This window comes from Pangasianodon hypophthalmus, chromosome 9 (genome assembly GCF_027358585.1).
Source record: "Pangasianodon hypophthalmus isolate fPanHyp1 chromosome 9, fPanHyp1.pri, whole genome shotgun sequence".
NCBI classification, from domain to species: domain Eukaryota; kingdom Metazoa; phylum Chordata; class Actinopteri; order Siluriformes; family Pangasiidae; genus Pangasianodon; species Pangasianodon hypophthalmus.
The window spans coordinates 30,249,618-30,270,645 of record NC_069718.1 but is presented as its reverse complement, the minus strand read 5'-3'; the positions used below and the strand labels follow the sequence as shown (position 1 = coordinate 30,270,645).

The 21,028-nt window shown below is 42.8% G+C and overlaps 3 protein-coding genes across 3 annotated transcripts; all 3 read right to left on the bottom strand.

Moving 5' to 3' along the window:
* Window positions 1-13: 13 nt before the first annotated feature.
* Window positions 14-4,575, bottom strand: LOC128318785 (mesothelin-like protein). Its single transcript, XM_053236656.1, has 10 exons — window positions 4,390-4,575; window positions 4,057-4,189; window positions 3,587-3,935; window positions 2,284-2,474; window positions 1,985-2,075; window positions 1,782-1,881; window positions 1,516-1,688; window positions 1,061-1,216; window positions 425-558; window positions 14-311 (listed from the first exon to the last, which is right to left on the bottom strand). Exons 3-10 carry the CDS (start codon window positions 3,755-3,757, stop codon window positions 134-136), a joined length of 1,194 nt encoding a protein of 397 aa, XP_053092631.1. The 5' UTR covers window positions 3,758-3,935; window positions 4,057-4,189; window positions 4,390-4,575; the 3' UTR covers window positions 14-133.
* A 3,312-nt stretch (window positions 4,576-7,887) lies between these two features.
* On the bottom strand, window positions 7,888-10,099 carry LOC128318928 (uncharacterized). Its single transcript, XM_053237121.1, has 8 exons — window positions 9,756-10,099; window positions 9,573-9,657; window positions 9,304-9,450; window positions 9,015-9,223; window positions 8,818-8,921; window positions 8,602-8,720; window positions 8,243-8,419; window positions 7,888-8,112 (listed from the first exon to the last, which is right to left on the bottom strand). Exons 1-8 carry the CDS (start codon window positions 9,959-9,961, stop codon window positions 7,903-7,905), a joined length of 1,257 nt encoding a protein of 418 aa, XP_053093096.1. The 5' UTR covers window positions 9,962-10,099; the 3' UTR covers window positions 7,888-7,902.
* A 3,133-nt stretch (window positions 10,100-13,232) lies between these two features.
* LOC128318757 (mesothelin-like protein) lies at window positions 13,233-20,370 on the bottom strand. The gene is made up of 10 exons (XM_053236587.1): window positions 20,077-20,370; window positions 19,777-19,867; window positions 19,566-19,665; window positions 19,320-19,492; window positions 18,865-19,020; window positions 18,091-18,224; window positions 17,840-17,973; window positions 15,761-15,855; window positions 15,056-15,622; window positions 13,233-13,316 (listed from the first exon to the last, which is right to left on the bottom strand). Exons 1-10 carry the CDS (start codon window positions 20,214-20,216, stop codon window positions 13,233-13,235), a joined length of 1,674 nt encoding a protein of 557 aa, XP_053092562.1. The 5' UTR covers window positions 20,217-20,370.
* Window positions 20,371-21,028: the final 658 nt, after the last annotated feature.

The window sequence follows — 21,028 nt, the reverse complement described above, 5'->3', positions numbered from 1 at the left end:
CATGGTGTGTGGGTGTGTGTGTGTGTGTGGGTGTGTGTGTGTGTGTGTGTGGGTGGGTGCATGCGGGTGTGCATATGTGCATGCGTTTGTGCAGCTACTTTTCATTCAATCCAACTACTGCTGTTCTAAAACACTACACCTGTGTGTGTTTAGTATTTCTGTGTATGTGGATGATTGTTTTACCCAGGTAAGGTCTCATAATTTGGTAGTATGCTTTGCTGCGTTGATTGCTGAATGAAGTGTTGGCTGTGACGTACAGAGCGGATTTCTGTTCGATGGTACATGAGGAAAGATCTGGAAACAGGACCTCCCTGCATAGAGAAAAAAAATGTAAACTATATGAGCAGTAATGCACTCAAATTATTCTCAAATCTCTTTATTCATCCATGTTTGTGTATGTATGTACCTGTGAGTTTGTACTTACTTTAGGCTCTCAGCATTGATATTTTCCAGTACACTGATGTTTAAAGTACAGATGTTGGAACCAACTGCATTTATTTCAGCACTTCCCAGAGAGCGATTCCCCATGCTCAGATACCTCATAATAACCGCTTTACTCTACAAAATACACAAACATTATTCTAGTAGCAAGCACATGAGTGTCTGAGGATTGAAAATGCTTAACTAGTATGGTTTTGATCTATTACTGGTTTAAACAAACTCTGACATACTTTAAGTTTAAGATAAAGACCAGACCTGGAGCTCCACCTTCTTCTTCTACACCAACTGTAGGAAAAGTAAACACTTCCCTTCATTCTAAAATTTCTCTCTCTCTCTCTCTCTCTCTCTCTCTCTCTGAAGGATCATAGATAATCCCTCTCACCCTCTATGAAGGATGGCAGATATTGTCTCACTTTCTCTGAAGGATCTCAGACAATCTCAATCTCTTTCTCTGTCTCTCCCAGAGGTGTTGAAAACATGGTCTTAATTCACAAATTGGTTGTAATACACATGAAGACAACACTGTGGTTGTACCCACAGTAGTAATCAATCCAAAAAATTTTTTACAGGTCTCACACACACACGCACACACACACACACATACACACCCTTCTATTACCTTTTCTGGTTCCCAGAGTCCACCATTTGAGTCCATCAAAGAGGACAGTGTGTCAATTATGGTAATGTTCCACTTGCTAATATCATCAATAGTGGCCACACGAGAAGTGGAACCCAGTAGCTGCAGCACACCATCATTAAGGCCTGATGGGTATATCTACACATGCACACAAAATCAACAATTTATTATATACCACCTAACACACACTGTCCAAAATGTTGTGTGGGTGAATCCACCATACACACAAAGACAGACATTAAACACACAACACAAAAACAAACCCTGTTTGACAGGGGTACATTTTCAGAACATACAATATGCAAGTATCATATTTAAACCGACACTGTCAGTAATGTCAGAATTTTATGACTGAAAGGCACAAACAACCTCCTCTTTCGTGTAGTGCTACTGTAGTGCTAAAGAGTCCCAGTGTCACAGTGTTCAGTGCTGCTGACCTGGTTTAACTTGTTCAGAATGATGGTCTGGAAGCTGGTGTCCACCACTTTCTCAGTGATGGCTGCCAGGTTGTTCTGCAGGACAGCGATGTCCAGATACAGATCAAACTGGGTGGAGTTAAAGCCGAAAGGAAACGACGCATCTGCAATTGTCACCGCTGTGATGTTGCTCACTGTTAGACACAGAACAAAGTTAATCACTGAAGGACAGAATCTAAAATATATCCCTGTATCTCAGTGCTTTTTACACTGTAAAGTACTTTTACCTGTAGCACTTTCTGAGTTGCATTCTGTAAAGAATGTCCTTAGCTTCTTCATCGGGATCTTCTGCTTCCTCAGGACTGAAAAGAACTTCCGCCTTACATTCTTCAACAATGCACACACAGAGATAACATTAAATTCGTCCCAAAAGGTCTAACATTGGGTCAATAAATCAAGCGCAAATTTAAAACTGAACAGGTTTACATACAAAGCTAAGTGTGTTGCAGAGGTCTGATTTGAAATAGACAGCCAGGATGCTGAGTTGCTCCACGGTCTGCTCATTCCACGTTGAGGGATTACTGATTTAAAAAAAAATGTCTATGAGATCTTATTCATATCTAATACAATACAGTTATAGACACAAATCATTTCATTTGGTTTATGCCATTTTAACACCAAGCCTAACATTATTAGAACAATTTAAATGCAGTGACGGTTCAGAAATATTTTTCTACAGCTGAACCAAATTCAAAGGTATGCACTGATCTGCAAAAATCTCTGTCTCACCCATAAGCGGTGTTCCCACTGAGGAGCAAAGACTGTACAGCAGTGATCTGAGAATCAGAAAGATCTCCACAGTTCTTCAGTTTCTCCAAAATGAGAGGGTGAGAGTTCTGGATGTAGGAGGGGTTCAGTGTGCAGGCCATATTCCCCAGAACCTCCACCTGATAACTGGTCAGGCTCACACCAGATATACCCTACAATGTCAAAAACCACGAAGGAGTGTCACATTAAAACGCAGAATCTGTAAGAACGGGGGTCCTTGTGAGGATTCCAATGTTTAGTGTCAAGATCTCTGACTGTCTTATGTTTGAACATTTGAATTATGATCTCAGAGATTTGGAGTTCTTGTCTGAAATGTTGCGTTTGCCTCAAGACAGTTTAGTGTCTCCTGAGTGACTGAGCGATTTCCATCACCACACCCTCTATGCCCAAAACTTTCTTTTCAGTATTTAGAGGTCAGCAAACCTGAGTACAATTCCTGATCTGGGAACCACCCAAAAGCATTCTATTGTTGTTCTATGTCACAGTCGGAATTTAACTTTGCTCACATGGATTTTCATATGACTGCTATGCTGATGACACTTGATGACACTTGATGACACTGATGACACTTGATGCTGACTGCTAACATCAGGAGGATCTTGAGGCCATTTCTATCCACAAAGCTCACTCAGGTGCTTGTTCATTCCCTCATCATCTTGAGACTGGACTACTGAATGTCGCAGTTCTGCCCCTGCATACTGCATACCACCCGCCCCCTGCAACTGATCAAGAGTGCAGCTGCCAGACTTGTTTTCAACCTTTGCTCCCTCCAATGGCTTTCTGTTGCTACTGCATCAGATTTAAAACACAAAGACAAAAACGGACAAGCACATGCATACCTGAAGGCACTTATCACAGACCACTCTCTACCATACTCACTGGCTGTCTTCAAACAAAAAAAAACTCAAGACCCAACTCTTCACCAAGCCCTTGTATTAAAACTTCCATTAAACAAATCCCTTGTCTTTTGTCTCTGTTTTTTATTCTGTACTAACCACCAATACAGTTTCAGCTGAATGGTATTCTTACTTCCTATTCATAGACATAGTGAATTAGCGTATTAATATATGTTTTTGATAGGGCACAAAGCACTAATGTAAGTCACTCTGTAGAAGGGAATCTGATAAATGCCGTAAATGTATATTTCAACATTGGAATTTCATGAGACACAAATTGATTGAAAGATTGGGTGACTTGTTTTCCGTAATATTTAAGTGCTAATATTGAGTGTTGGTCTATGAACATGTTATTGTGTATGTTTTACCAGGCAGTCCTTTGCATCATTGAACAGGATGGTCTTTTTGTCAAGGCCGTGGGAAAGAACGGAGAAATCTGCTCTGCCCAGGGCAGAGAAATATGACCGACAGTTCTCCTTCTGTATCTTCTCATAGCTACAACACACACACACACACATTACAGATAGCATATGACCCATATTCTTAACCTCAGATATTTGAAAATTGGGAATGCAGGGGAAGTGTGCCTTATCTTTTATATACGGTACATTGTGTATGTGAACGTGTTACACACCTGTAGTACAGAAGCATATCAGAGGGGACGTCAGTAAAGCTAACAAATGGATCGTCTTTCACGTAGCTGTACATGCAGGTCAGCTGAAACACAAAACGCACCGTGACTGTGTGGTATCTCAGGTACCAGTAAAAGTTTGGGTCCACTTGCTACCTGTGTTTCAGACTGTGTGCGGAATGTGAATGAATATCAGAGTGTATGTACCTGAGCCTCTTTCAGGAGGACCTTGTCTCTGCCTGCACGAGGTCTACAGGCTTTCACTAGATCTTTGGCTTTCTGCTGTGGGAGAGTCTGAACTGAGCTGCAGGAGAATCCCTGCAGTATTGATGCTGACAGACTGTGGGGAGAAACACACACACAGTCACACACAGACATACACACACCGATGAACCAAAACACAACATCTTATTGGACTCTGGCAGAATCATATGCGTTATCTGGATTGTTCGCCCAATAGTTATTTACACTGCCTATGTAAGCGAGTCAGGCTGTGTGTGTGTGTGTGTGTGTGTGTGTGTGTGTCTGTTTCTAACTCACTCTTCTGGATTATCACTGGCATTGGCCACTGCACCAAACAACATCATAGCCTGGTAAAAATCAAACAAAAAAATTCAAAATTTTATTGATTCGTTTTACACCCCGAGATCCAAACTTGACAGGAATTCAGACCTCTGTAAGTGCTGTGATCACAGTCAAGCCATGTTACTCTAGGTTTTCAGTATAACAAAGTGATTTACATTTCTCTGACAATGTGGGTCTGTTCAGTTACCTGTTCATGACTCCAGCTCTTGTTATTGATGAGTGAAATGTCAAAAGACCTCAGTGAGGTCAGTAGAACAAGTGGAATATACATCACGAGTGCATCCGGAACATTCTGTAGCACTTCAGTTTGGTCTACAGAGATTACCTGGGAGAAAGTGTGGGAGCAGACCTTCAACTTTTCCACACTAAACAAACTGCATTCTGAACAAAGGATTGATTTTAAATTAAACTGGTATAGAACACAGTAATGTAAATCTCCATTTTAGTAATGTGCTGTAATGTATTTTGCATGTGTGTGTGCGTGTGTGTGTGTGTGTTCTGTGTGTGTAAGAGAGAGAATACCTTCTGGACAAATGTCTTTTGCAGAATAACTGGTGCTGACAGAATGTTATTGATGAATGTTGGATTCTGCGATAAAGACAGAAGCTGAGACGACGGGATGATGGTGATGGTTGCAGAGGGAACGCCGCCGATGAGTGTTCCCAGGGACTCCAGAGAGGAGGCACTGCTGATCTGTGAGGCAAAACAATCAGATCTTCAACTTTAAAAAAAGGAAAAAAAAAATATGAATCTGCTGTTTTGGATCTGAACGCAGGGAGTATTTAAGGGAGTATTTAACTTACAGCACTTTTCTTTATATACAGTGTAGTTGGTTAGTATTTGAACAGTAATACAATTTTGTTCTTTACAGGGGGATTTGGTGAAATTGCTCTAAACAGACTTGGTCTCGCTTCCAGTATCGTAGACTGACGTTCTTGACAAGTGTACAGTGTACACTCACATTAAAGCCTGCACTAATGATGCTCTGGATCAGGGCATTCACTTGGCCCTGGTCCCAGCCACTGATGTTACTGAGTGTAGACAGAGCACTGTTTATCACACTGGAGGGGGTGGAGCTTATCTGGCCCACAGTCAGGCCCACACACTGGCTGCCCAAAGATTGGATGGTGGATGCAGATACACTGGGGAACTTTGCTACCAGCACCGCTGTGACCTGAGAGGAGAAGAGGATTATAGTTAGCTTGCACTTTGACAGAATAACTGACTGACAGGGTCTCATTGATTGATCACCTCTGGATTCATTTCTGTGCAGAAGTTGTTGATGCTCGTCAGGATGGTCTTGATGTCTGCATCTCCAAGATGAACAAACGCGGAGGAAGGAGTTCGACACAGCAGCTCAGCTGGCAATCTATAAGATCACAAACAACCTTTTAAAAATGCGTACAAATATATTTATTGCTTGTATGTAGTCCGTTACCTAAGGGGGTTGAATTGATGAGGCTGGATGAATAAATAGAATAAGTAGTTGTTAGTGTGGAGTGTTACCCGAGTGGGCTGAAGTCAGGATTCTGGATGTATAACTCTGTTGTGTAGTACTCCAGGACACTGGCTGAAATTCCTGGGTTGTTGAACAGCTGAAGATTTTCTGCATTCTGCAGGAACACACTCGTCTAAAGGACACAATAAAACACACACATTAATACGTCACTATGGGTGTGTGTTGTGTTAGGTAGATAATACATTATATGTAGATGAGCAGAAATAATCATGTGTGTAAATGTCTGAATGACTAACATGTATGATTACAGGTATGTTTGTTTGTTGGTGTGTGAGTTTTTGTGTGTGTGTGTGTGTGTGTTAGTATGTTACCATGTTTCCTGGTAGGAATGACTGCAGGTCAGCGAGGTTAATGAAAGTGATGAAGAATCCGATGTGGTCAGCAAACCAGGCAGTGGAGTTCAGAAGAGGATCTGAGGAGTTATAGCAGCGGGGGCTGCCATCTGCAAGATACACATACAGATAGTTATGTTGAGACTCACATACTGTGCACACACAATTATAGGAAATGAAGCGTGGATTGCTTGGATTGAAGGATATGCAGTACTATTCAGCAGAGAGAGAGAGAGAGAGAGAGAGAGAGAGAGAGAGAAGAGAGATGTAGTTATTCTTACCGCTGCTGTTCAGATACACTTTTATGGAGCTATACACATCAGCTGGGGTGAAATCAGTTGTGTAAAAATTGTAGTTGTCCCCCAGGATAGACACCCTGCTCACAAACACACACAAACACACATTTATACATACATACATATATACGTATAGAAGTGATTTTAGTACAGATCCTCAATTTTTTAGCCAAGAGACAGGGGGCAGTGTTTGTGCTGACAGCCCTGTGTAATGGTACATCAAACAAATACTCACAGTTTCCTGTATGACAGACAGGAGGCTCCACTGAGCTGGGCAGAGCTGATGAGCTGAGAACTGAGGTAGGGCAGGTAGTGAACCAGTGTGACCTTAAACCACTGTTCTACATCAGCCTGAGATGAGGCATTGAGAGCACGAGGCCACACACACTCCAACGTGTGGCTGGCCAAAGCTGAGGATAAAACAGACTCCTGTAGAGAGAAACAGGGGTTATTCTATGAGCTAATCCTGATATAATAAAGGCAAGTAATCCAGATGGACTAAAAGGGTATGTGAAATGAAGACAGGTGTACCATCTCCAGGTATTGATTGGTTCTATTGTAGTTGTTGAGGAGTGTGCAGAGCTCAGAACCATCAATTACTGTGTTTGGCCTGTTCAGAAACTCTCTGAGTTCTTCCGGAGAGATGGAGCCCAAAAGCTAGAGGACACAGAGCAGAGACAACACACTCGTTACAGAGGGAGATGTTGACAGTTCATTGGCTGCCGCTTAAACTATTAGTGAGCGACTCACTGACACGATCAGTGTTGTAGAGCAGAAATACCTCTGCCTGTCTGTCAGCTGGGATCAGAGACAGGAAATCTTTCAGGTCAGGGAATCCAAAATTGAGGAACATCTGTTTCAGGAGCATGTAGAAGCTTCCTCTGCTGTAGCAGCTCAGGCCTGTGAGGCAATATAGGCCACTAATGAAAAAAGTCTGTGCTGAATTCAGATTGATTTTAGATCAGTGAATGTGGGACACTCCTGACTTAGCCCAAATTCTTCATCTGCCAATCACATCTACTGATCACTGCCTGCACACTGGACTAGGCTGAGTCAGCAAATACACAAGCAAGAACATGCACACTTGAAACAAACCCCCCCCCCAACACACACACACACACACACACACACAGACCTTGGCTGGACTGGTACTTGAGATAGTCTTGTGTGTAATTGAAGACAGTATCGGACTGTGTTGTGGAGAGGTCACTGTACACATTATCAAGTCCTTTCACTCTGTAAACACAACGACATAGAAGTAAACAAGTTAAAAATCAAAGAAAGTAAAGAATTGATCTGTGCGTTCATGTTGAGGAGGAGCTCACATCTCTCTGTAGGAGTCACAGCTGATGTTCATGGGGATGATCGACAGGGTGTTTGGACCAATCCCAGAAAGGAAGAAGGAAAGGTAAGTCTGGAACCACAGGGCAAAGTCCCCTGGGCTGAAACTTTGGAAGTGAGGCACCAGATCCAAGAGTGTCATGTTCAGAATGGTGTGTGATATTGCTGAAGGAATGCTAGTCATGTTCATCTGCAAACACACAGCAGCACGGATTAACAGTCTGGACACACTCGGACTTCATCAATTAGTATGCATAGAATAAACGTGTCTTATTGCGAAAAGAAATGTGCCCTGGTTTGTAGACTACAGAGATCCTCACTTGTATTGCAGTCTGGTGGAAGACTGTGAAGAAGCTGCCAAGTTGATTCCGACCTAAAGATGTGATCACACTGCTAAACACCTCTCTAAACACAGAGTCATTTCCCAACACTCCTGAATCTGGCTGCAAGATGAACTGTGCCTTCTGCTCACTGGACAGTAAGCCTAACACTGCAACCTGCAGGACAAAACACACATGTCAAGTTTACACCACATCTTCTGAGCTGTGCTAAAAAGTAACATGGAGACAGTGGTACATAACAGCTGAGAGTTCTTCCCCAACAAAGTCTTGAAAATAGCTGTTACTGCTGATTTATAGCTCATAGAAAACCCATAATGAATGTGCATGATCTTACTTACACTGGAGAAATTTGCATTTAGAATTTTAATCTGATCCAAGGGGGCATAATTGGAGAATTTGCCAAGGTTCTTTTCAAGCCAGTTATTGCTGCCGTAAGTGTTGGAAACACAGCCAGGATCTAAAATAATCAGAGACCAGTATGGTAATCAATCAAATCAGACAAGTCAAAGACTGCCAGTTTTCTGTATTAAAACAAGTAAAAGGGGTCTATGTACCTGGCAGGTCAGCTCTTGAGAGAAAGGGAAAGATGAAAGAAGTAACGACAGACTGCTTTTGTTCCACCTTCATGAGTGACTCTTGACTACTAAGAGCCTTCACCCTAAATTGGATGAAAACAGATCAGATTTTGTCGTGAAGTACTTCATCGCTATGTCCCAAATAAGACCTATAGAGTGCTCACATTCATACTTACACAATTTGGTAGGTCTCACAGCTGAACTTCTTGGAACTGAGGCTAGAAAGAAAGTCTATGGACACTGATGACAAAAAGGGCCTGAGCTTCATCTGGAACCACTTGTTGACAAAAGTGGCATTCTTCAGCTGTGTTGCGGTGAATTCATTGATTATCACCTCCCCGATAGCATTAAGTATACTTGGGTCAGCCTCAACACTGCTGAGGGTCTACAAGAAAAAATACTTACAATATATAGTTCCAAAGAAATTTTTATTTTTATACTACAGTGCCACTCAAATTTTCATACCACATTGTAAACCTTGTCCAGGGCTTCATCCAAAGGTGCAGGGAAATTGTGGAAGAAAAGTTTCCAAACTTCTTGAGGGTACTTTATGCTGCCTGTCAGTTTACATGTTAGCACTTTGGCTAGATCATCAGTGGACAGAACAGCAACCTTGAAACACAAGAACATGCAAGATGAAAAGATTTTTATGTAGTCAAATGACAGACAAACAATTATTAAACAAGGCTCAAATTCAGGACAGGAATTTTGCAACTGGTTATTAGATGGCTCACTGATGAACAGGCATATTCAGTGATGCTGAAGTTGCACAGTACTGCAGAAGCATTTCCATACAAGAGCGTAGTCTCAATTGCTTGACTGTGGAGAAAATAAGTAAATTATTACAGGAAGAATTATTGTCTTGTTACTACTTTCTAAATTACACACTTTTTTGATTTTATCAAACCACAGCTCACCTGTCTACACCATGACATGGGTTGACAGTGACACTGGACATGTTTTCAAATGAAGTGGTAATTTTGATACTTGTAGAGGGAGAAGCAGTGGTGGTAAGGAGGGCATTGGTAGTCGTGTTGACATTTGTCCCAATAGGAGTGCTGATTTCAAAACTTGTAGTGGGGGATGCAGTGGTGGTTAGGCTGGTATTGGTAGTGGCAGTCATGTTGACATTTGTTCCAACAGAAGTGCCGAATTCAAAACTTTTAGTGAGGGATGCAGTGGTGATTAGGCTCGTATTTGTAGTGGCAAGCGTGTTGACATTTGTTCCAATAGAAGGGGTGATTTCGAAACTTGTAGTGAGGGAAGCAGTGGTGGTTAGGCTGGTATTGGTAGTGGCAGGCGTGTTGACATTTGTTCCAACAGAAGAGCTGATTTCAAAACTTGTAGTGGGGGATGCAGTGGTGGTTAGGCTGATATTGGTAGTGGCAGGCGTGTTCACTGTTGTTCCAAAAGAAGTGCTGATTTCAAAACTTGTAGTGGCGGAAGCAGTGTTGGTTAGGCTGGTATTGGTAGTGGCAGGCGTGTTGACATTTGTTCCAATAGAAGGGGTGATTTCAAAACTTGTAGTGGGGGATGCAGTGGTGGTTAGGCTGGTATTGGTAGTGGAAAGCGTGTTGACATTTGTTCCAATAGAAGGGGTGATTTTGAAACTTGTAGTGGGGGAAGCAGTGGTGGTTAGGATGGTATTGGTAGTCGCAGACATGTTGACATTTGTTCCAATAGAAGGGGTGATTTCGAAACTTCTAGTGGAGGAAGCAGTGGTGGTTAGGATGGTATTGGTAGTCGCAGACATGTTGACATTTGTTCCAACAGAAGGGGTGATTTCGAAACTTGTAGTGGGGGAAGCAGTGGTGGTTAGGCTGCTATTGGTAGTGGCAGTCATGTTGACATTTGTTCCAACAGAAGTGCTGATTTCAAAACTTTTAGTGGGGGATGGAGTGGTGGTTAGGCTGGTATTGGTAGTGGCAAGCATGTTGACATTTGTTCCAATAGAAGGGGTGATTTCAATACTTGTAGTGGGGGAAGCAGTGGTGGTTAGGCTGGTAATGGTAGTGGCAGGGGTGTTGACAGTTGTTCCAAAAGAAGTGCTGATTTCAAAACTTTTAGTGGGGGAAGCAGTGGTGGTTAGGCTGGTATTTGTAGGGGCAAGCATGTTTACATTTGTTCCAACAGAAGTGCTGATTTCAAAACTTGTAGTGGGTGAAGCAGTGGTGGTTAGGCTGGTATTGGTAGTGGCAGGCGTGTTGACATTTGTTCCAATAGAATGGGTGATTTCAAAACTTGTAGTGAGGGATGCAGTGGTGATTAGGCTCGTATTTGTAGTGGCAAGTGTATTGACATTTGTTCCAACAGAAGTGCTGATTTCAAAACTTTTAGTGGCGGAAGCAGTGTTGGTTAGGCTGGTATTGGTAGTGGCAAGTGTGTTGACATTTGTTCCAATAGAAGGGGTGATTTCGAAACTTGTAGTGAGGGAAGCAGTGGTGGTTAGGCTGGTATTGGTAGTGGAAAGCGTGTTGACATTTGTCCCAACAGAAGGGGTGATTTCAAAACTTTTAGTGAGGGATGCAGTGGTGGTTAGGCTGGTATTGGTAGTGGCAGGCGTGTTAAAATTTGTTCCAAGAGGAGTGCTGATTTCGAAACTTGTAGTGCGGGATGCAGTGGTGGTTAGGATGGTATTGGTAGTGGCAGGCGTGTTAAAATTTGTTCCAATAGAAGGGGTGATTTCAAAACTTGTAGCATGGGATGCAGTGGTGGTTAGGCTGGTATTGGTAGTGGAAGGCGTATTGACATTTGTTCCAAGAGTAGTGCTGATTTCAAAACTTGTAGTGGGGGAAGCAGTGGTGGTTAGGCTGCTATTGGTAGTGGCAGACATGTTGACATTTGTTCCAATAGAAGGGGTGATTTCAAAACTTGTAGTGGGGGATGCAGTGGTGGTTAGGCTGGTATTGGTAGTTGAAGGCGTGTTGACATTTGTTCCAAGGGTAGTGCTGATTTCAAAACTTGTAGTAGGGGAAGCAGTGGTGGTTAGGATGGTATTGGTAGTGGCAGGTGTCTTCACATTTGTTCCAATAGAAGGGGTAATTTCAAAACTTGTAGTGGGGGATGCAGTTGTGGTTAGGCTGATATTGGTAGTGGCAGGCATGTTGACATTTGTTCCAATAGAAGGGGTGATTTCAATACTTGTAGTGGGGGAAGCAGTGGTGGTTAGGCTGCTATTGGCAGTGGCAGTCATGTTGACATTTGTTCCAACAGAAGTGCTGATTTCGAAACTTGTAGTAGGGGAAGCAGTGGTGGTTAGGATGGTATTGGTAGTGGCAGGCGTCTTCACATTTGTTCCAATAGAAGGTGTAATTTCAAAACTTGTAGTGGGGGATGCAGTCGTGGTTAGGCTGCTATTGGTAGTGGCAGTCATGTTGAAATTTGTTCCAACAGAAGTGCTGATTTCAAAACTTGTAGTGGGGGAAGCAGTGGTGGTTAGGCTGATATTGGTAGTGGCAGTCATGTTGACATTTGTTCCAAGAGGAGTGCTGATTTCAAAACTTGTGGTGGGGGATGCAGTGGTGGTTAGGCTGGTATTGGTAGGGGCAGGCATGTTGACATTTGTTCCAACAGAAGAGCTGATTTCAAAACTTATAGTGGGGGATGCAGTGGTGGTTAGGCTGGTATTGGTAGTGGCAGGCGTGTTGACATTTGTTCCAATAGAAGGGGTGATTTTAAAACTTGTGGTGGGTGAAGCAGTGGTGGTTAGGCTGGCATTGGTAGTGGCAAGCGTGTTGACATTTGTTCCAACAGAAGTGCTGATTTCAAAACTTGTAGTGGCAGATGTAGTGGTGGTTAGGCTGGTATTGGTAGTCGCAGGCGTGTTGACAGTTGTTCCAAGAGTAGTGCTGATGTCAAAACTTGTAGTGGGGGAAGCAGTGGTGGTTAGGCTGGTATTGGTAGTGGCAGGTGTGTTCACATTTGGTCCAACAGAAGAGCTGATTTCAAAACTTGTAGTGAGGGATGCAGTGGTGGTTAGGCTGGTATTGGTAGTGGCAGCCGTGTTGACATTTGTTCCAACAGAAGTGCTGATTTCAAAACTTGTAGTGGCAGATGCAGTGGTGGTTAGGCTGGTATTGGTAGTGGCAGGCGTGTTGACATTTGTTCCAAGAGGAGTGCTGATTTCAAAACTTGTAGTGGGGGAAGCAGTGGTGGTTAGGCTCATATTGGTAGTGGCAGGCGTGTTCACTGTTGTTCCAAGAGAAGTGCTGATTTCAAAACTTGTAGTGGGTGAAGCAGTGGTGGTTAGGCTGGTATTGGTAGTGGCAGGCGTGTTGACATTTGTTCCAATAGAAGGGGTGATTTTAAAACTTGTGGTGGGGGATGCAGTGGTGGTTAGGCTGGCATTGGTAGTGGCAAGCGTGTTGACATTTGTTCCAACAGAAGTGCTGATTTCAAAACTTGTAGTGGCAGATGTAGTGGTGGTTAGGCTGGTATTGGTAGTCGCAGGCGTGTTGACAGTTGTTCCAAGAGTAGTGCTGATGTCAAAACTTGTAGTGGGGGAAGCAGTGGTGGTTATGCTGCTATTGGTAGTGGCAGGTGTGTTCACATTTGTTCCAACAGAAGTGCTGATTTCAAAACTTGTAGTGGGGGAAGCAGTGGTGGTTAGGCTCATATTGGTAGTGGCAGGCGTGTTCACTGTTGTTCCAAGAGAAGTGCTGATTTCAAAACTTGTAGTGGGGGAAGCAGTGGTGGTTAGGCTGGCATTGGTAGTGGCAAGCGTGTTGACATTCGTTCCAATAAAAGGGGTGATTTCAAAACTTGTGGTGGGGGATGCAGTGGTGGTTAGGCTGCTATTGGTAGTGGCAGGCGTGTTGACATTTGTTCCAAGAGGAGTGCTGATTTCAAAACCTTTAGTGGGGGATGCAGTAGTGGTTAGGATGGTATTGGTAGTGGCAGGCATGTTGACATTTGTTCCAATAGAAGGGGTGATTTCAAAACTTGTAGTGGGGGAAGCAGTGGTGGTTAGGCTGGCATTGGTAGTGGCAAGCGTGTTGACATTCGTTCCAATAGAAGGGGTGATTTCAAATCTTGTGGTGGGGGATGCAGTGGTGGTTAGGCTGCTATTGGTAGTGGCAGGCGTGTTGACATTTGTTCCAAGAGGAGTGCTGATTTCAAAACCTTTAGTGGGGGATGCAGTAGTGGTTAGGATGGTATTGGTAGTGGCAGGCGTGTTGACATTTGTTCCAATAGAACGGGTGATTTTGAAACTTGTAGTGGGGAAAGCAGTGGTGGTTAGGATGGTATTGGTAGTGGCAGGTGTGTTGACATTTGGTCCAACAGAAGAGCTGATTTCAAAACTTGTAGTGGGGGATGCAGTGGTGGTTAGGCTGGTATTGGTAGTGGCAGCCGTGTTGACATTTGTTCCAACAGAAGTGCTGATTTCAAAACTTGTAGTGGCAGATGCAGTGGTGGTTAGGCTGGTATTGGTAGTGGCAGGCGTGTTGACATTTGTTCCAAGAGGAGTGCTGATTTCAACACTTGTAGTGGGGGAAGCAGTGGTGGTTAGGCTGATATTGGTAGTGGCAGGCGTGTTCACTGTTGTTCCAAAAGAAGTGCTGATTTCAAAACTTGTAGTGGGGGATGCAGTGGTGGTTAGGATGGTATTGGTAGTGGCAAGCGTGTTGACATTTGTTCCAACAGAAGTGCTGATTTCAAAACTTGTAGTGGGTGAAGCAGTGGTGGTTAGGCTGGCATTGGTAGTGGCAAGCGTGTTGACATTCGTTCCAATAGAAGGGGTGATTTCAAAACTTGTGGTGGGGGATGCAGTGGTGGTTAGGCTGCTATTGGTAGTGGCAGGCGTGTTGACATTTGTTCCAATAGAAGGGGTGATTTTAAAACTTGTGGTGCGGGATGCAGTGGTGGTTAGGATGGTATTGGTAGTGGCAAGCGTGTTGACATTTGTTCCAACAGAAGTGCTGATTTCAAAACTTGTAGTGGGGGAAGCAGTGGTGGTTAGGCTGGCATTGGTATTGGCAAGCGTGTTGACATTCGTTCCAATAGAAGGGGTGATTTCAAATCTTGTGGTGGGGGATGCAGTGGTGGTTAGGCTGGTATTGGTAGTGGCAGGCGTGTTGACATTTGTTCCCACAGAAGTGCTGATTTCAAAACCTTTAGTGGGGGATGCAGTAGTGGTTAGGATGGTATTGGTAGTGGCAAGCGTGTTGACATTTGTTCCAACAGAAGTGCTGATTTCAAAACTTGTAGTGGGGGAAGCAGTGGTGGTTAGGCTGGCATTGGTATTGGCAAGCGTGTTGACATTCGTTCCAATAGAAGGGGTGATTTCAAATCTTGTGGTGGGGGATGCAGTGGTGGTTAGGCTGGTATTGGTAGTGGCAGGCGTGTTGACATTTGTTCCCACAGAAGTGCTGATTTCAAAACCTTTAGTGGGGGATGCAGTAGTGGTTAGGATGGTATTGGTAGTGGCAGGCGTGTTGACATTTGTTCCAATAGAAGGGGTGATTTTGAAACTTGTAGTGGGGAAAGCAGTGGTGGTGAGTTTGGTGTTGGTAGTGGCAGGTATGTTGATAATTGTAGTCATTGTAGTAAAATTGGTGACACTAGATATGGCAGTGTCAGTAGCTGTTCTGGTACTAGGAGTGGCTGTACTGATGATGGCAGTATAATTATTGCTGTTGGTTTTGATGATGCCAATATTCAGCATATCTAAATCAGACTGGTTCTGTTGTGACACCCAGGACTGAACCACTGAAGAGTGCTCAAACAGCTTCAAGTCAGCCACATTTACCCCCATTAGAGCTTGCGCTGTCATCACATTCAGGGCCTAACACACACACACACACACACACACACACACACACAATGCATTTTCTGTCTTAATTCAAAACCAGCTATTTCTCAACACATTTTTCACATTTTCATATGTAAAAATTGAAAAAACTTTTCTTTTTGTATTTCATACCTTAAGAACAGCAGAGCTCAGACTAGTGAACACGGTGATGTCCATGCTGATGTTATGAGTTGAAAGGGCTTGTATGTCCTCCAGTGGAGCTCCACCTAAACATACATATGTTAAAACCTAAACTAAATTTACTGTAAGATCCCCCCTCTACAGATAACACAAACACAACACAAAGATCAAAACTTAAAAGCAAAATGTATAGCAAACATAAAAGCTAAATGTTTTTCATTATCTATATCTATGAATTACATTTTATATTTTTACTTAAAATCTGTCCGGGGACAGATGGAGTGTCATTGGACATTTCTCAGCCTTCAAATTAAACTTTGTTAATGTTGCTCTTAGCCAAAGCTTTTTTTGACATTTATCTTGCTTGAATCTTTCAGTTTCCATCCTGGGCTTTTCCCTTCTGCATGATGTTAGCTATTCCCCTCAGAGGTGTCCCCTATAACACCTCTCAGTTATCCAGTGTTGTCTGTGCTAGCTCATTGTCCACTATTTTCCAAATTCAATGTTCGTCTCTGGTTATTTATCTCAAAACTAAGGAAAAGGAGGGAGTAAGACCCCTAGCTATCCAGTTTGGATGTACATGACTTGAGCTGAACATGACCACAGAATAATAGAGAAGGGGGGCTTTGACTGAGGAAGTCCAGGCCATTTTGAATCAGGAAAACCTAAACCCTTTCTAGCAGAGGAAAGGCTGTGATGGGGGTTTGGGGGGGAAACTTTTTTCCCATATCCTTAGCCACTAGTGTATTTCACTCTGCCGCCATCTCTTGTGAGATCCAGCAACATAGTCAATATGAAGGGACAATATGAAGAAGAAACCTTGAGAGGAACCAGATTCAAAAGGGAACCCATCCTCAGCTGGGTGACACCGGATAGTGCAATTATAAATAATTCTCTTCTATTACTGTATACTATATGGTCAAAAAGTTCAATTCTGTAACCACAAAAGTTCACTGTATTTTACACAGGAAGTCTATTTTGTTGAAGTTACCAATTGTTCACTGTTGGAGACTTGAGTGCAAAACTGTTTGTGGAAATTGCAGTCCTAGATCTATCATAGCAATTGTAGTCCTAAGCCACTGTGGAAAAACTCTTCATATCAGTTGAAGTCCAAAGCCATTTTGATGGTTTCTATGCGGTACCGTCCACAGTGATGTAACTTTGGGCTGTCCATGTGGGGCCATCCTCAGCACCAGTGGATGGTTTCCAAGTGATGAGAAATCCAACCAGAAATAGGGCATCAGGATGGATCATGCAGGTCCAGAGAGCAGAAGGGATCAGGATCACTGGCATCTCAGGAGTAGCATGTATAGCTCATCATCTAGCCTTTGTGCCTCTCATTTGGCAAACAGTTGTATACTTTGCTGTTCCCTCTCATTTTTTTTTTTTAGAGTGTGCAATTATGCTAGGTAATTGAATGTTCCACCTGCATGGTGACTGAGTTACCTTTTTATGCTACCTGTCTCTTTACTGTCATCTTCAGTACATCAGGTGCTTTGCTTAGTACTTGGCCTGTTTTCCCAGAAAAAACACATCCCTTGATCTGGTGATGTTTTTCTTCTTTAAATATCCAGTTTTAGTGAGCCCGTACCCAAAATAGCCTCAGATTCCTGGTCTTGGCTGACAGGAGTGGAACCCAGTGTAGTCTTCTGCTATTGTAGCCCATCCAAGGTTTGATGTGTTGTGCATTCTGAGATGCTAGTAAAGGCAGATGTAAAGTGCTGTTATTTGAGTTAGCATAGCCTAGCCTGCCTGTCTGGAACCATTTATTTGCAGAATTGATGCTCAGTGAATGTTATTTTCCCCACATCATACTATGTAAATTCTAGAGACTGTTGAGCAGAAAATCCCAAGAAACAGCAGAAAAATATAACCCAAACCAGCATGTTTGGCACCAACAACCATGTAATGGTCAATGACAACTGAAGATCTTGATCTGTATGCGCATGATTTTTATTTTGGTGATTGGATGTTTGCATGAATAAGCAGGTGCATAGGTGTGCATATTGTCGGGTGAGGATATATTATATATTTGAGTATGTTGTGTACATATGTGAGCATGTATTTTACCCAGGTAAGGACTCATGAGTTGGTAGTAGGTTTTGGCATTGCTGCGTTGATTGCTGAATGAAGAGTTGGCGATGATGTACAGAGCAGATTTCTGCTCAATGGAACATGAGGACAGATCTGGAGACAGGACTGCCCTGCATAGAGAACAAAATGTAAACTACATGAGCACTGCTGTATTTGAATTATTCCCAAATCTCTTTATTTTGTTTATCCTTGTTTGTGTATGTATGTACATGTGAGTGTGCACTTACTTCAGACTCTCAGCAGTGATACTTTCCAGTACACTGATGTCTAAAGTACAGATGTTGGAACCAACTACATTTATTTCGGTACTTCCCAGAGAGGGATTCCCCATGCTCAGATACCTCATAATCACCGCTTTACTCTACAAAATACACAAAAAATTATTCCTGTAGCAAGCATATCAGCGTATGAGCATTAAAATGTTCAAATAAAATGTTTTTATGTCTTAAACGACTTATGAAATAGTTTAAGAACTGAAGCAGCAGTTTAACCAGAACTGATGCTCAACCTTCTTCCTACATACCTTGGTATACACATCCATCTCAATTATAGTGATGATGTTTTGAACGTCATGGTGCTTCACATCAACTGTACAAAATGTAAACACTTCCCATCATAATAAAATATTTCTCTCGCTCTTTCTCTCTCTCTGGGAAAGAACGCAGATGCCCTCTCACTCCCTGTCTCTCTGAGTGATCACAAATGCACTCTCTGTTTCTCCCTCTCTCTGAAGGATTGCAGATGCACTCTCTGTTTCTTTTAAGGATAGAAGATTCTGGCTCTCTCTCTCTACCTCTCGCAGGAACGCAGATATTGTCTCACTTGTTCTGAAGGATCTGAGATGACCTCTGTACCTTTCTCCGTCTCTCCCAAGGTGTTAAAAACATGGTCTTAATTCACAAATTGGTTGTAATACATCACGGCAGTAATCAATCCCAAACATTTTTTTACAGGTCACACACACACACACACACACAGACACACAAACACCCTTCTATTACCTTTTCTGGTTCCCAGAGTCCACCATTTGAGTCCATCAAAGAGGACAGTGTGTCAATTATGGTAATGTTCCACTTGCTAATGTCATCAGTTGTTGCCACACGAGAAGCGGAACCCAGTAGCTGCAGCACACCATCATTAAGGCCTGATGGGTAAATCTACACATGCACACAAAATCAACAATTTATTATATACCACCTAACACACACTGTCCAAAATGTTGTGTGGGTGAATCCACCATACACACAAAGACAGACATTAAACTCACAACACAAAAACAAACCCTGTTTGACAGGGGTACATTTTCAAAACATAAAATATGCAAGTATCATATTTAAACCGACACTGTCAGTAATGTCAGAATTTTATGACTGAAAGGCACAAACAACCTCCTCTTTCGTGTAGTGCTACTGTAGTGCTAAAGAGTCCCAGTGTCACAGTGTTCAGTGCTGCTGACCTGGTTTAACTTGTTCAGAATGACGGTCTGGAAGCTGGTGTCCACCACTTTCTCAGTGATGGCTGCCAGGTTGTTCTGCAGGACAGCGATGTCCAGATACAGATCAAACTGGGTGGAGTTAAAGCCGAAAGGAAACGACGCATCTGCAATTGTCACCGCTGTGATGTTGCTCACTGTTAGACACAGAACAAAGTTAAAAATATATCCCTGTATCTCAGTGCTTTTTACACTGTAAAGCACTTTTACCTGTAGCGCTTTCTGAGTTGCATTCTGTAAAGAATGTCCTTAGCTTCTTCATCGGGATCTTCTGCTTCCTCAGGACTGAAAAGAACTTCCTCCTTACATTCTTCAACAATGCGCACACACAGACATAACATTAAATTAGTCCCAAAAGGTCTAACATTGGGTCAATAAATCAATCACAAACACAAATTTAAAACTGAACAGGTTTACATACAAAGCTAAGTGTGTTGCAGAGGTCTGATTTGAAATAGACAGCCAGGATGCTGAGTTGCTCCACGGTCTGCTCATTCCACGTTGAGGGATTACTGATTAAAAAAAACAATGTGTATGAGATCTTATTCATATCTAATACAATACAGTTATAGACACAAATAATTTCATTTGGTTTATGCCATTTTAACACCAAGCCTAACATTATTAGAACAATTTAAATGCAGTGACGGTTCAGAAATATTTTTCTACAGCTGAACCAAATTCAAAGGTATGCACTGATCTGCAAAAATCTCACTCTCACCCATAAGCGGTGTTCCCACTGAGGAGCAAAGACTGTACAGCAGTGATCTGAGAATCAGAAAGATCTCCACAGTTCTTCAGTTTCTCCAAAATGAGAGGGTGAGAGTTCTGGATGTAGGAGGGGTCCAGTGTGCAGGCCATATTCCCCAGAATCTCCACCTGATAACTGGTCAGGCTCACACCAGATATACCCTACAATGTCAAAAACCACGAAGGAGTGTCACATTAAAACGCAGAATCTGTAAGAACAGGGGTTCTTGTGAGGATTCCAATGTTTAGTGTCAAGATCTCTGAAATGTTGCGTTTGCCTCAAGACAGTTTACTGTCTCCTGAGTGTTTGAGCGATTTCTATCACCGCACCCTCTATGCCCAAAACTTTCTTTTCAGTATTTAGAGGTCAGCAAACCTGAGTATAATTCCTGAGAACCACCCAAAAGCATTCTATTGTTGTTCTATGTCACAGTTGGAATTGAACTTTGCTGACGTGGATTATCATATGAGTGCTATGCTGATGACACTTGATGTCTCCTTTCCTCCTTTAGACAATCGTTTTTCTGAACAGAGCATGTAGTAGATGGCAGCTCATCAGCTGAAACTAAATCCCAGCAAGACTGAGTGTTGGCCAGAGTGTTGCTGTTGTGGAGATGCATGCCCACATCAAGATCTTTAGATCTCCTTGGACAACTCTCAGATCTCAACCTTGGGGTATTTCTGGACAATCAATTGTCCTTCACTACTCATATTGCTAAGCTGACTGCTAACATCAGGAGGATCTTGAGGCCATTTCTATCCACAAAGCTCACTCAGGTGCTTGTTCATTCCCTCATCATCTTGAGACTGGACTACTGAATGTCGCAGTTCTGCCCCTGCAAACTGCATACCACCCGCCCCCTGCAACTGATCAAGAGTGCAGCTGCCAGACTCGTTTTCAACCTTTCCAGATTCTCCCACAC